Source organism: Ceratotherium simum, chromosome 6 (assembly GCF_057802395.1).
Source record: "Ceratotherium simum simum isolate JZ-2026a chromosome 6, ASM5780239v1, whole genome shotgun sequence".
NCBI lineage: Eukaryota > Metazoa > Chordata > Mammalia > Perissodactyla > Rhinocerotidae > Ceratotherium > Ceratotherium simum.
In genome coordinates, this window is record NC_141905.1 from 31,842,584 (window position 1) to 31,858,593 (window position 16,010).

Here is a 16,010-nt window from a genome sequence, read left to right on the forward strand (position 1 = left end):
CAAGAGACGAGGCTGGGCCATCCAAGCAGAGGGTGGGATGGAGGGCAGGAGCCAGAGCCCCATCCCGTGAGCAGGCAGCACCTCTGCCAAGGCCCTGCCCCGCCCTGCGCTGGAGAGCGGCAGGGAAGGCGGTGGCTCCGGGGGCTAGCAGCCCAGCCTGCACCCCGAGGCTGGAGAGGAGGCTGCTGCGCAGCTGACCTGTGGATCCACGGACTGCTGCTGTGCCTCATCTGATCTGGAATGTTTCCTGAGGAGCGTTAGGAGGGACCTGGGTTTGACTTCTGGCTGTCACCACCTTACTGAGTGACCTGGGCTGGTCCCCTCCTGGAATCTCTTTTTCCATTTCTGCAGTGAAGAGGTTGACTGATGATTTACAATGATGTTTCCTGCTCTGAAACTCTATCTTGGATTCTAGATTTCCATGTGACATTGGTGAAGTCTGGCCGGGGCATGGGACTCTGAAAGGCCAATGGCTCCAGACCTGGCTGTCCGCTCAGCCTAACTCATCTTTGCTTGAGACCTGGGAGTGACCCCCGGCTCCCCTGACGTGCCTGGCTCTGCCCCTACTCCCCTCTCTCCCTCACACTCAAGCACCAAAGAGGATTTCTCTTCTATAGCACATCTGAGCAGGGCCCCAGGGCCCGGGAGGAGCCGAGGAGCAAGAGGCAGCCATGGGGGCCTGTGCCGTTGTGACTGACGCCAACATCTCATTTGGCCTCGAGAGCAACACCACAGGCATCACAGCCTTCTCCATGCCCGCCTGGCAGCTGGCACTGTGGGCCACAGCCTACCTGGCTCTGGTGCTGGTGGCTGTGACGGGCAATGCCACGGTCATCTGGATCATCCTGGCCCATCAGAGGATGCGCACCGTCACCAACTACTTCATCGTCAACCTGGCCCTGGCCGACCTCTGCATGGCCGCCTTCAATGCCACCTTCAACTTCGTCTACGCCAGCCACAACATCTGGTACTTTGGCCGTGCCTTCTGCTACTTCCAGAACCTCTTCCCCATCACGGCCATGTTCGTCAGCATCTACTCCATGACTGCCATCGCCGCCGACAGGTAAGAGGGGGCAGCGGGGAAGCTGAGGGGAGCCGTCTCACTTTGCTGGGGCCCAGGCAGGGCTGGTGACTGGCCCACAGTCACACAGCAAATTAAGGGTAAAATCCAGGGAATTGCCTCCCAACTGATCGTGATCCAAAACTACACATCTGGAAGACGGGGGCTGTGGAACTGAAGCAGGTAAGGTTAAGGTTAAACACAAGGAAGAACTCTGCACTAGATGGTTGTTCAAGGCTGCAAGGGAAGAGTGGCAGTGTTTTAGGGATCTTCTGGAATGTTCTTCTCTGGAGTTGATCTCTGTGTGGTGTCTTTCTTTTACTGCAGGAAATTGCTTATATTGTTTTCCTATTCCTAGATAGATTATATGGGGGGAAATTTAATATTGCATGTAGTTACCATATAATTACAATGGGGCCAATTATTTTCCCGATGCTGCTCTCAGGGGCTGTAGACAGTGACCCTCTGTTGAAGAGGGCTGGGAGGGGTGGAGGAGTGATAGGTGGGCAAATCTTGAGTCCTTTTAAAGCTGATTGGGACAGGCAGGGCCCAGTTTCGACAAGGAAGGGGACTGTGTGCCCCTGGGAGGAGTGTGGCTAAGACAGACAGCAAACAAAAAGAGACAGAGGAAGACACCAGGCATGTGTGGGAGGTGGGGTGGGGGACCAGGGACCCTCGGAGACATAGACTCCTCATCAAGATGGTTCAATGGGGCGAGGTCCCCTTTTGTCCCCCAACAGTCTCCATCCCAACCTAACTGCCCCAGCCACCTCACCCACAGCAGCTCACTTCTCTATTCTTGATTGTTTTGCTATGGAGTTTCCCTGAAGATTTCAATTGAGAAATTTATTTCTACTAATTAAAAACAAAAGAAAGTTTGAAAACCATTCATCTGGACCAAGCTTCTAATTTTGCACCCAAGGAAACCGAGGCTAGAGATGGGCAGGATGGCCCGAGGTCAGCCAGCCAGTCAGGGGCAGGGCCAGGTGCCTGGAACTCCGACCCCCTGGCTGTCAGCACAGGAGCATCTCCTTCATCTGATCACAACACCCTCCACCACTCAAAGCACCTTAATACCCCCGGATACTCTGCAAGTCCCACTAAGGTTTTCTTCTCGTTCACTCAACAAATATTTGAGTGCTTCCTCTGTTTCAGCCACAGTTCCAGGCACTGGGGAATATACACCAGTGGAAAAAATAGTCCCTAAACCATGGCCTCATGGACTTCCATTTTAAAGGAGGGGGTTGAGGGGGATGGACTGTAGAGGGCAGGGTGCGAGCCAGGAGGAGGCAGGAGGCTGTTGAATAGTAACCCAGGTGAGAGAGGATGGTGCTCAGGTCAGGGAAGTCACAGTGGAGACTCGTCCATTCATTTCTTCATTTCCTCATTCATTCTTGCGTTCAGTGTCTACTATGTACAGACACTGTTCTGGGCCTTGGGGAAAAAACAGGTACAGATGTCTGACCTGGTGAGAATTCAAATAATGCACACAAGAATAAATAAGTTATACATTGTATTTTGAGGTCATGAGTGCTCTGGAAAAATATTAGGGAGGGGAAAGGGGATCCGAGGTGCTGGGGTACGTGGTGGGGTGGGGACAGGTTGTGATGTTAGGTAGGGTGTCAGGATTGGCAAAGACAGGAAGGAGAAGAGACAGCAAGTCCCGTGGGCTCTGGGGAAAGAACGTTCCAGGCAGAAGACGCAGCGGCAGCAGGCCTGCAGCGGGTGCGTGGCTGGAGTGTGTGAGCGGCAGCAGGAGGGCTGTTCTCACCAAGACAGGGTGGAAATGCTCCCAGGCCGAGAGTTGCCTCTCACTTAATGCCCAAGGCCCCGAGGCGTGAACTTCCTGCTCAGGACGAGGGCTAACTAAAACGTGAGGCCACGACCCACTGTCCTGGCCTTGTCCCAAGGTTCAGATTAATCCCAGGAGGAAGGTCCAGAGGTCATCTAGGACCAAAGCCATTTCTGGTAAATTTAAAGGAAATAAATAAATAGGAATAATCACGCTTTCAAATCCCGAGCCCCTGCTGCCTGCAGACACTTCTCAAGCATCTCATTTGCTCTGCACAACAACCCTAATGGCACAAATTACTATCATCCCATTTCACAGAGGAGCAAACGGGGGCCAAGAGAGCGTAGGTTGCTTGCTCGAGACCCTACTGCTGGAAAGCCGTGGAGGCAGGATTCAAATCCAGATCAGTCTGAATCCAAAGTCCCAGGCCTGCCCCTCCATTGATAGGATGAAAAGAAAAGCCTCCTCTTTCCCACCCCACCTCCTAGGACAGCAAAGGTCCCTAAGCCCCCAAGTTGACCCTCTGGTCACCTCATCCGCTGTGGGGGTACAGGCGTGCCCAAGAACCTTGAGGAAAATGGCCCACTCCTCTTGTCCTGCTGAGGCACTCGGCCCGGGTCCAGACGGTCGAGGGGTAGAACTGGCCCAGGGCCGGGCCACAGCCATGGGAGAAGGTCCTGTGACGAGGAGAGAGGGGGTCAACAGTCATCGAGTCCAGACATGCAGGACCTGCGACCACGGACTATGGGCAGGAATCCGAGGGGTCATGGACTTGTGTGGGGGGAAGTCACAATCACAAATGTAGGCGGCACACCCTGGTTTGCTGGGACTCCAGCAGTGCCTGGGACTATGTCACCAATAGAAATTGGACACTCTGGCTGTGCAGGAATCTCAGAGTACCACCCACACTCGTGACTACTTCAAAACGACCACAGTTTCCGGACCTGCTGCTAGGTCTTGTTGTTTAGTGAGTTGATAAAGAAGCACGGATATTACTATGTCCCAAATTTATTTTATATCTAGATAACTATATTTCAGTATAACTGGTTGTCTTTATAATCCTGCGTATTATATGGGCCGGCCCCCGTGGCTTAGCAGTTAAGTGCGCGCGCTCCGCTACTGGCGGCCCAGGTTCGGATCCCGGGCGCGCACTGACGCACTGCTTCTCCGGCCATGCTGAGGCTGCCTCCCATATACAGCAACTAGAAGGATGTGGAGCTATGACTTACAACTATCTACTGGGGCTTTGGGGGAAAAAAATAAATAAACAAATAAAAAAAATTAATCCTGCGTATTATAATTTGCTCATATAAAAACCTCATTCTGAGGAGGGGTCTGTGGGCTTCACTGGGCAGCCAACAGGTCCATGACACAGGAGAGCCCCCCCATCTAGCCCCACACCCTCCTTCTTCCAAGGAGGACACCAAAGCCCCAGGTCACAGCACAGTGGAGGCAATATGGGGGCAGAGGTGGGGCCCCCGTCTTTGGTGGATGGAGCCCTTGGGTTCCTTTGACCTTGGGGAAGCAGGCGGCTGCCCACACCTCCCCTTCCTCAGTCAGGGCCCTCGACCCATGAGGCCTCAGCCCCGCAGTGGCTTTGGGAGTCCTGGGAACAGAGGGGAACTACACGACCTGGGTTCAAAACCAGCACTGCCTCTTGCAAGCTGTTTCTTCCACTTCTCTAAGCCTCCATCTCGTGGGGTGGAAAACGGAGAAAACAGCCCCTCCCCGAGGTAACTCGGTCACAAGACACAGGAGTGCCAAATGGCAGCTCAAATCCCCACGGTTCCCCCAGAGAGAGGCAGGAGTGGTGGAGACCAGCCTGCCCCTGGCTGACTCGCCCGAGGAGGTGGCCTTCCACTTGGATGTTAATGAATCCAGAGAGGAAGGAGGAATTCCAGGCAGACAGGGAGGAAATGCCCCCTCAGAGGGTCAGACATGCAAGGCTGTTCCATGATCAGAGTGAGCCAGGGAAGGTGCAGGAAGCAGTGACACAGGAGCTGGGAAGTGCATTGGCAACGTGCAGAGGGCCTTGAAGGCCGAGTTGAAAGGTTTGGGCCTCCACTGTCTAACAGTGTAACCACAATCATAGGTGCCTATTTGCGTTTAAATTAATTAAAATTTAAAATTCAGTTCCTCAGTCATATTAGCCATGCTTCCAATGCTCATAGCCACGTGTGTTAGTGGCTACCAAACAGGACATTGCATACATATATAAAGCACGTGCCCATTGCAGAAAACTGGTGGGCAGCGCCGCACTGGGCTTTGTCCAGGAGACTGTCGGGCTCTGCCAAGGCTTCTGAACAGAAGAGGGAGCGGCGTGGGGCTGAGGGGCTCGGCAGGGCTGAGCTTCAGGCGAATACCAGGAGACGGACCTCCAGTGTGGCCACTCTGTTCTCCTGTGCCACCTGAGAGCACATCCACGCTCAGAGGGAGGCGGTGTGGTGGGCGCCTGAGCTGGGGTTGAGGGCACCAGCGTGCTGGGTGGCTGTGGGAGGGTCACCAGCCCAGCTGGCTCTCTGCAGGTCCCCCGCAGCAGTGTGGGGAATGGGGCTAGAAGGTGTGGGCCTGGGGCGGGGGAGAGAGGGGTGGGGAGCTGGTCCCACGGGAGGGCGCCCACCGTTCACACCGCCCTCTGCTCACAGGTACATGGCCATCGTCCACCCCTTCCAGCCACGGCTCTCAGCCCCGGGCACCAGAGCGGTTATTGCTGGCATCTGGTTGGTGGCCCTGGCGCTCGCCTTCCCCCAGTGCTTCTACTCCACCATCACCATGGACCAGGGCGTCACCAAGTGTGTGGTGGCATGGCCTGAAGACAGCGGCGGCAAGACGCTCCTTTCGTAAGGCTTGGGGAGTGGGGGAGCATGTTGTGTGTGTGCACGTGTGTGTGTGCACATGTGTCTGTGAGTGTATTGGGGATTGTGTGAGCACATGTATTTACTAAAAGTAACACTTAGTACTTACTAAGTGTCAGGCTTCTTCGAAGCACTTTACGTATATGAACCCATCTAATTCTCCTAACAATACGGGCTATGTATTATTATTATTCCCATGTTTCGGATGAGGAAACTGAGGCACTAAAAAATTGCCATGTGCCCAAGACCACACAGCTAGTAAGTGGTGAAGCGAGGATGTAAATCCAGGCAGTCCTGCTTCAGAGCCCAGGCTCTTCACCACTCTGCTACTTAAATAAGGATGCGTGTGTCCTTAAATGAGGACAGGTATGCGTGCACATGGGCAGGCGACACTACACGTGCAGGCATGCTGCCCCCACTCGTGTCTGTGTGTGTGTGTATGTTTGTGGGAGTGTGTGTGCACACAGGTATGTGTTTGGGAATGTGTGTGTGTTTGGGGCAGGGCGTTGTAAATGCTCAGGCCACAGAAGGTCAGGGTATTGAGGCAGAAAGAAAGGGCAGCTGACAGAGCCTGAGATGTTTTCAGGAGGACAGCTGGGGCCTGCCTCAGGCTGAGATGGGCACCTAGGCCTGGGAGGTGGGAGAGGGGGTAGAAGCACTCAGGCACGGTCCAGCCACTGTGTGACCCTGGGTAAGTCCTTTCCCTTTCTGGGCCTCAGTTTGCCCAGCTCTCACGGCGTGGCTTCGCGATCCGCAAGCATGGTGTGGTTGGTTAGTAGAGGATAAAGAATTGATTGAGGTTTTGGAGTCAGTAGTCAGGTAGGAGTCCTGCTCTGTCCCCTCCTGGGTGGCGAACCCTTTGTAGTCACCTAACCTTTCTGACCCTTTGGTTCCTTCTCTCTCAAATGGGGATTAGTAAGAGAACCTTGCTCGAGGGTTGTTGTGAGCACACAAGAGAAAATGTACGTGACGCCTTTAGCACCGGGCCTGGCACAGAAGTGGTACCCAGGATGTGGCAGTTTAAATAGAGAACAAATGAAACCAAACCTGGAGGTGGCAGCTTTAGTCCGACAAAGGCCCAGCTGCCCCAAAGCATGAGGATGTACCTGCTCGGAGCTGAGGACCGCCAGGTCACCATGGCAACACAGCCCCCACTCCCGCCTCCTTTAACACCTCCCCCAACGTCCACCCCTACCTGATCTCCATCTGTCCTGAACACCGGCCAGAAGGGGGCGGCGCTGCGGTCTTCAGTGCTGGGGAAGGCCCATTCCTCTGAGAAGCCTGTTCCTGGGGACTGATGAGTTTCAAGGGCCGAGGTCTCTGCCCCCACCCTGTACCCCACCTTCTCAGACGGACTCACTGTTCGAAGGGCGGTGTCCTTGTAGGGAAGCACCCGGCTTTCCGGCTCAGGGAGGGTGGAGCGCAGAATATTTCATGACTGGCCACTGGGGGGCGGTGTTTCTCCACCTTAATACAAGCTTTTCTCCCTGGGAGGGGGACCAGTAAGAACTTAGGGTTCCAAGCACCAGCTCTCTGGGGATGGTGAGTTCCAACCCTGACTCAGGCAACAGGGAAAAACAGGATGTCAGAGGTGGGCTGGGAAGTCTATACTTCGGTGTTAGAATTCTGAGAGGATCTGGGGAAAGCCTGGTTTTACGTGTGAGAATGTATTATTTGTTCTTGAGTGGGGAAGCTTCTGAGACCTAGACTGGGGACTCCATCCACACAGGCTCACATCCTGCGTGTGTAGGAATCTGATGAAATTACAGATGCCCTCTCCAGGTTAAAATGCACATACACCCCCAAAATCCAAATACAGAACAGACAGTGCAGGCTGTGAGAGGAGGCACCCCTGATTTGGGAAGGCCCTAGAAGATGGTCCCCAAGGCTCCTTGGCGCTTCCTTCTGTGGAGCCTAGCCCTAGCCCAGAGTGAATTCCTATCCTGCACCACATTCCAAGGAAAGAACGAGGCAATGGAGAGATGTCACTCGTATTGGGGAAGGATCTTAGTGATTTCCTCCTCGTTTTACAAGTGGGGAAACTGAGACTGGGGGAGAGATCTGACTTGCCCCAGGTCACTCTTTAAGTTAGAGGCTGGACATGAACGCAGTTCTTCTGACTCCACTGGGCTGAGCCTCAGTGAAAGGAAATCGTTTGGGTGTTGATTAATTCTGCAGCGCTGAGTCATATGACACAGACCTCCTGTGCCTCTCGGAGCCTCAGTTTCCCCCTCTGGACACTGAGGCAGGTGGCCCTGCTGATCCTCAAGGTCTATTTAGCTCAGACACTCTGTGACTTCACAATGAAGGGAAGGTGACAGGGGCCTGGCACTCGCTGCTCCTCCCCCCACTCACCTGCTCCACAGTAGGACCAGATGAGGATCAGGGCATCTAGGAGCCCCCACACATTTTGTAATTAGCATGCTTGCCAAAAGAGCAAGCAAGCAGAATTCTAAACACAGGCTTTAGGGAAGACATTTGTTGGAGCCACCTGTTCCTCTCCCTTGGGTGGCAGAGCCTCTTGAAAGGGGCCCAGCAGGACTGGCACATGGTGGGTGGGGGTGGGGGGTTTGGGACACCTCAGCCTTCCTAGAAAATGGTCACATGACAGGGCCAGGGGTCTCAGGCCCATTCACAGGATGCTCCCACCTGGGCCCTGTTGGAGAGCAGCTGCAGCATCGCTCAGAAGCCAAATGGGCAGCACCCATCTCCTTTACACCATCTTTCCAAAAGGAAATGAAATGGCCTCAACACAGCCTGGGGTGTCCTCCATGGGACCTGGATGAGGAACCAACAGTGGTGTTCTGGGCTGCTTGCTCAAAGCTGGTGTGAAAGAGTGTCTGCTGACATGAGCCGTGTGCCCAACCAAATGCTGATGGGCAGGAGGAGATGACCCAATAGCATGTATAGTGTGGTGCATTTCCACTGCTGCATTCCGCGATAGGGATGTTGGTGCAGAATGGAACCACATCCACTCCAGGAAATCTATCTATCCAGACAGATGCAGATATCAATTATATACATCATCTATCAAATACATATGTGTATTTGTATATTTACAAATGTGTATATATATATACACACATATGATTCTGGAAGAAAATATTTCCAATTGTTAATAGTGGTGAGGATGGGTTAAGTAATTTTACTTCCTCCTTTGTGCTTAATGGCATTTTCAACTGTAAACCAATTTTTTACAAATTTTTTCATTCCTATTTATTTTCTTTTTTGGTACTTTATCAGCTGGAAGGACACAGGGCTAACGCTGTTTCCCTTTTGCGGCAGGGGAAGCCCTCTTTGGGCACATATGCTAGCCAATGTTGCCTTTATTATCATTTTTTTCTTTAAAACAAACCAAGGCCTTGAGAGGCGGCTCAAGGTCACCCATGGGATCCGGGTGCCTGAGCACTGGTAGATGCCAGAGTCACCTCCGGGCCGTCCCGTGCCCAGGCCCTTGGCTTTCCCTCCAGGTACCACCTCGTGGTGATCGCCCTCATCTACCTCCTGCCTCTCGTGGTGATGTTCATTGCCTACAGCATCATCGGCCTCACGCTCTGGAGACAAGCGGTCCCCGGGCACCAGGCGCACTGCGCCAACCGGCGCCACCTGCGGGCCAAGAAGAAGGTGGGCACGGGGGGGCGGGCCGCAAGGGGGTGCCGTGGAGGACAGGATCCAGCCATACCTTGCCTTTGTCCCAAGTGTCTGGCCAGAGTCTGAATTCAGTCTTCCCGGGCGGGCGGACATTAGTCTTTGGCAGAATACCGAGTTAAAGGAACTTTTCAGAATGTTAGGAGAATCAGGGAATCATAAAGTCCCAGAGAATTTCGGATACCTTTAAGAATCTTAGAGTGATAGAATCTAAAATCTTAGACTTTTTGAGTAATCAGAATGTTGAATTTAAGAAGCCTCACAGAACCACAGGCGGCTCCTAGATAGAATCTGAGGAGAATTCTTAAAGGCTGGAACTGCAGACCCCAGAGATCATGGAGACCGGAGTGTAGTCCAGCTACATTGTCTGTCCCCAGTTTCCAACCGAAGTGGCAGTGTCCCCCCAACTCCCTACCATTCGGGGCCCCCAAGGGTCCTGATATACTATGCCCCAGACTCCCTCCATTCTCTCCACATCAAAGCTTATCTCTTCCGTTCCCCTTTCCCATTGGCGACCAGTGGGTCGATTGTATCAGGTATCGGGTCAGAGTCTCGGCTTCTCCTCTGCTCTTAGGCGTCTTTCACAGGGCGGTTCAGGGAGTAGTAGTTGGATATGGGACACCTTCTGGTGTCCCTCCTCATGGAGAGCTGGTCTCCATTTGCCATCCTTGGCTTGCCCTCCACCCCTCATGGGGTACTGGCCATGCTCGAGGGTGCCTGCAGAGACCAGGCCGCGAGGGGGGAAAGGTCAGGGAGCTGGCCCCTGGGCAGAGGCTGGGGTCCCCGGTTGGAGCCTTACTACCTATGGATAGAAGGGCTGTGGCAGGCACAGATCCCAGGGAGAGGGGGGCATGGGACCCCACGGCTGGCACAGGGGCTCCTCTAAGGGTGGGGTTAAGAGTTCATCCACTCTCCAGGGAGGGGAGCTGCTGAGTGAAGGATCTGGGATGCCTTTTAGTGGCCACTGAGCTGGGCTTCGAGGAGTGAGGACTTCAAAGGAAGGACAGCAATGTGGGCAGAGGGACCAGCCTGAGCGAAAGCCCCAGAATGGAGGGCCCAGGAGTGTCTGGGCAGCAGATGCTCCAGGGCACTGAGGCCACAGGGCTTCCCGGGCTGGCATGAGGGGTGCCCCGCTCCCGCCATCTGGAGGATTGGGGCGTGCGGCCTCCAGGCTGAGGAGTGAGCTGCGCCTCTCCCGGACCAGATCGTGAAGACCATGGTGCTGGTGGTGGTGACGTTCGCCATCTGCTGGCTGCCCTACCACCTCTACTTCACCCTGGGCAGCTTCCAGGAGGACATCTACTGCCACAAGTTCATCCAGCAGGTCTACCTGGCGCTCTTCTGGCTGGCCATGAGCTCCACCATGTACAACCCCGTCATCTACTGCTGCCTCAACCACAGGTGAGCCCTCACCCGGCCCTGCCCTCAGCCCCATCTGGACCCCTACACAGCTTGAGCCTGTGCCCCTGTGCCCCCACCCCCACGCGGGATTGCCGTCCTCACAGTGAGCCCACAGCACAATCCGCCCTCTGGTCCGGGCCTACCTTGAGTCCCACCTCCTCCTCCAAGCCTTGGCACATTGCCCAGGCCATAGCTCTCACCGTCTGTCTGTCCTGCTCTCTCTTCTGGGGCTACATCTGGGACGGGGAGAAGAGAAGGGAGGAACAGAGAGATGGAGGGAGGGGGAGACAGAGAGAGGCAGAAGGACAGAGAGAGGAAGGAAGGAAAGAGCCAGGGAAAGGAGGGGGGACATTTTTAAGAGCTTCCTGCAGTGAGGAAGAACCGAGGACTGTCCTCGGGCAAGGTGAATGCACCAACCCCAGCAGCATGAAGCACGCCGTCGGAGGCCCGCGGCCAAGGCTGGAGGGAGGCAGGCCGCTCCCTGGGAAGATCACAGTGCGTTTCCTGCCCTCGGAGGGCGGTCAGGGCAGCTGGGAAGTGACCTTGGCAGAGACAGCCAGAGGAAGGAGCCGAGATCTCGCTCTTCCCTCAGACACCATCTGGTTCTCCAGCCCTCGTACTTCTGGGGAGGTGGAGTCCCAGAGAGGGGCTGCATTTGCTCTGGGGCACTGGAGAGGTGGGAGGTGGTGGGCCGGGCGAGAATCACAGCACCCAGGAGTCCTGCCTGCAGAGCAGGCCGTTCAGCCTCAGAAAACCCTGAAGGTGGGGCCAGGTCAGACATGAGAGCTGGACCCCGAGTCCTGGCCTCAGCAAGACAGTGATGTGGGTGAGGTTGGCCCTGGCTCTCTTTGTTCGTGCCTTTATCACCTCCCCGCCCATGGGTCCTGGCCACTCATAATGCCATTAGGGTCTGTGTTGCTCAGACATCCCACCCACCCGGGCAGGCCAGAAGGAAGTGAGAGAACTATGATTTTTTTTTTTTTTTTTGGAGTGTTCAATGGGTACCAGAACCCCCACTTGTTTCCTGAGAGGTAAGTAGATAATAGGAGGGAGGGAGGTGTTGTCCCCATTTTACAGATGAGAAAAGTGAGCCCCAGAAAGGAAGACTCCTAAACTCGTATAGCAAGCAATGGAGCCAGGATTCCAGCTGTCTCCAAGGCCTGTAATCTTATCCCCACATCACACACGTCTCTTGCATGCAGCTTGTAGGAGTGAGAGCTTAGAGATGGGGACTGTCACATCAGGGAGGGGCCCCAGCCCTGTGTCTGTGCACTGGTCACTCTCCTGCTGCCCAACAACACAGTCCCTGGGCGTCTGAACAACACCCCAGGGCTCTACAGGTTCCTGAAATAACTTCAGAATCATTCAGTGTTTGATGACACTAGCTCTGAAGGAGGGCTGGTGCTTCCGGAGGAATCTTCATTCATTCAGAAAATGTTCACCACGGGGCTGTGTGCCTGGCACTGTTCCAGGCACTTGGGTTACACCAGTGAACAGGAACAATGATCCCTTTCCTCAGGGAGCGGACACTCTCATGGGGAGAGACAGACAGAAAGCAAACATAAGGAGCAAATGAATCGCACAGCGTGTTAGGTGATAAGTCCTATGGAAAAAAGAAAAACTAGAGCCGAGTAAGGGAGCACAGAGGCACCGGGGGAAGTAGTGGGCACAGTGTTGCAGTTTTACAGGATGGTCAGGGGTACCTTATTGAGGAGTCTTTTGAGCAAAGACTGAGGATTGAGTGGGCCGTCAGCTGTCTGGGGAAGTGTTCCAGGCAGAGGGAACAGCCGAGGCAAGGGCCCTGTGGTCATGGTGAGGACTTGGGCCGGTGCTCTGACATGAGGAGCCCTGTGGGGCTCTGAGCGGGGGAGACACACGCTCTGACTTCCCTTTTAAAAGAATCAGTCCAGCCGTTGTGTTGAAACTAGACCACAGCGGGGCAAAGGGAGAAGCAGGGAGATGGTTAGACTAGGGCAGTAATCCAGGCAGGAGATGGTGGGTTTAAACTGAAAGGAGAAGTGGTCAGAGTCTGGATACTGCTAAGGTAGAGCCAACAGGATTTGATGGAGGGGAGGTGGCATGCGAGAGTCAAGGATGACTCCCAGATTCTTGGCCTGAACAAATGGAAGGATGGAGGTGTCAGCTGTCAGGCACTGCGATGGGGACGACTGGGGATGGGCGTGGGAGGATGATGGCGAGCTGGGGCTGGGACACGCTGAGTGTCCATTAAGCTCCCATAATGGAGGCATTTTGGAGCCACACTGGAATCTCGTAGAGCTGCTAGGTGAGGAACCAGTCAAGCCTGCTTTTCTGGAACATGGGAGCTCTTTCTCTCTCTGCTGTCACACAGGGTCTCATTTATTTCTGCTCCTCTCTAACAGGCCAGCGTTCTCTTCCCGCCAGCCCATTTCCTCCACTCACTGCCTGCTTCCTCACGTGTGGACCCTCAGTGCTGCTATAGAGAGAGTTTTTTTTTTTTTACTTTTTTTTTTTGTGTGTGAGGAAGATCAGCACTGAGCTAACATCTGATGCCAATCCTCCTCTTTTTGCTGAGGAAGATTGGCCCTGAGCTAACATCCGTGCCCATCTTCCTCTACTTTATATGGGACGCCGCCACAGCATGGCTCTACAAGCAGTGCGTCAGTGCGCGCCCAGGATCCGAACTGACGAACCCCGGGCCAGCGAAGCACAGCGCGCGCACGTAACTGCTTGCGCCACCGGGCCGGCCCCAGGAGTTATTTTTTAAGCAAATGTACCAAAACTTAGTAGTTCTTCGTGTATATTTTCTTTCAAAGCAGTCCCCTTGGAAGAGCATCCTTATTCCACCCAACATTGCCGAAGCCCCAATTTTTTGACTCCTCTTTGAATACTCCTTTAGAAGCCAATTAACAAATCAAACAAGAAAATCTGTTGTTTCTTTTTAGTTGTACTTGGTTTCTTCGCGTGTTTGTAATAACAAATGGTCTAATTCAGCTTAATCACCCACTTCAGTCACTAGGCTTATTTCCAGATTACTTCTGGCTGTTTCCAAAAATCAAATCCACTAAGAATGTGTCTCTCCAGAGGCCCTGAGCTCTTAGGAGTAAAGCAGCGACTTTCTTCTGGAGGGGAGATGGGCTCCTGGAGGTGGGGGAGCCACATGACAGCTCCTGTAACTGTCCCCTCACCCCCTTGCTCAGGGTGACCCTCCATCCCCCAGGTTTCGCTCTGGATTCCGGCTTGCTTTCCGTTGCTGCCCATGGGTCACACCAACCGAGGAGGATAAGCTGGAGTTGACTCACACTCCATCCCTCTCCATGAGGGTCAAAAGGTGTCACACTAAAGAGATTTTGTTCATGGCCGGTGACGTGGCTGAGGCTGCCAACGGGCAGGCTGGAGGGCCCCAAGATGGGCTGCCTACTGAACCTTGAAGCCTTACGCCTGGCTGCAGGGCGAGGCTTAGCACTCTTTGAGAAGTAGCCAGTCGAGAGGACCAGATCTGAAAGTTTGGCCCATGTCTCACCCTTCAGCACATCAACGGAAAAACAAGATGGGCCAGGAATTCTGCAGTGGACGCTGACTCGAAGAGGACCCAGCCTCCCTCTCAGACAGCGCTTCAGGGGATCCAATAAGACTCAAAGATGACAGTGTGAGCTAACGCGTATCTAATCCAGGAGTTGCAAGCTCAAATGCCTTCCCAGGGCATACAACATAATGAGTAAATTGGATCCAGTACCTGCAAATGTGAAGATAGAAGGCAACTCACTTGCAGTTGGGGTAACAGGGAATGGTGGGGACTGTGGCAAACTGGAGGGCATAGGCATCCAAAGGGGACAGCAGCTGATCAGCTCTGGACAAATGTTGCCATGTAGTAATGGGAGCCCATTATTGCCAGGTCTTCTAAATCTTTAAAGAGAAGCCAGAAGTCCAAATTTGTGAGACTTCCAGACTTGTTAAATTTGGCTCACATTTTCATAAACGTTGGTAAACCAAACACCTGTGGCCAAAATCCAACCACGACACTGATTCATTTTCAGGATAAAGACACAAGGAGGGAAGCATCTTATTTTGCAAAGCCCATCACCTCTGAGTCAACCTAAGGCTTCTGTGCCTCAGCATCTAAGAACTCAGATCCAGCCCAGTGTAGATAGTGGTTAAGAGTCAAAAGGACCCTCACCTGTGTTGCCTCAGACAAGTCACTCTGACCCTCAGCTTCTTCCTCTCCCAATGGCAAAACTATCTCACAGGAATGCTGTGAGGATGAGGGAAGTGATGCCTATAAACTAGCAGGCCAAACACAGGTTAAGTGCTTAATAAACAGCAGCCATGATTTTTATTACCACCACACCAGCCCTTTTACATGACTGCCTCCTGCAAGTCAGCAGCACAGCTCACTGCTCTCAGCAAGGTGACAGGCAGAGAACCCAACTGTGCCGACTCCCAGACGGCTCCAAGCCTGGCCCAGTCCACCCCAAGGGCACATCTCTGCCTACCTGCCAACTCACTGTCCACACCCTGTGCCCCCCGGAACCATGTACCACTGTAAATGCACATCAAGAGTTTAATGTTATCTGTCTTTCCCACACAGATGCCTGTGCCATAGGCACCAGCAGTGCCAAATAAAGGGACTCTGGTCTCACCAAACCCAGTGAGCATGCAGTCCGTCCTGGGGGAAGCCACCCAGAGCTGGAGTCATGGCTTGGGAGACTCACAGGGCACCTCAACGACAGGGCACCATAATGCGGACTGATGTGGGATCTACCGACGAGCTGGGGGAGAATCCAAAATGGCAGCCATGGGGGGAACAGCCAACTCCAAGTTGAGGTGGGGGAGGGATGAAAGGGTCAGATAGGGGCCAATTTCCTACAGAAGGGGTTCATTTAAGATCAAGGAGGGGGAGAGTCCAGCAATCCTGCCACCCTGGGCTGCTGCAAGACTTCATCTGTGTTAGGGCAGGGGGTCTACTTCATCTGCTGTCTTGGAGTTGGCAGAGCAGGTGACAAAGGGCAGGATCTGCTTGGGGACGACAGAGGGGATGGCCGAAGTCGCACTGTCCTCTCATGAATCCCAGACAGCCCCTGGAAGCCAAGTTGACTTTTTCTTTGTTCCAACTACAAGGGAGGAGACCAAGCTGCTGGAGGACAGAGGCCCTCCATCCCTTTACCTTCTTAAAGGTGGTGGGGTGGGGGCTGTGGGAGCCTCTCCCCAGGGTAGCACCCTGGGGCTAGAGCAGGAAGCAGCAGGGCAGGTGCTGGGAGACAAGAAGAGAGGCTCC

At 54.0% G+C, this 16,010-nt stretch overlaps 1 protein-coding gene across 1 annotated transcript; it reads left to right on the forward strand.

The window, feature by feature from the left end:
• The first annotated feature begins 510 nt into the window (after window positions 1–510).
• TACR2 (tachykinin receptor 2) lies at window positions 511–14,526 on the forward strand. The gene is made up of 5 exons (XM_004427038.3): window positions 511–1,063; window positions 5,498–5,692; window positions 9,178–9,331; window positions 10,560–10,756; window positions 13,956–14,526. The coding sequence occupies exons 1-5, from the start codon at window positions 672–674 to the stop codon at window positions 14,164–14,166; spliced, it is 1,149 nt and encodes a 382-aa protein (XP_004427095.1). The 5' UTR covers window positions 511–671; the 3' UTR covers window positions 14,167–14,526.
• Window positions 14,527–16,010: the final 1,484 nt, after the last annotated feature.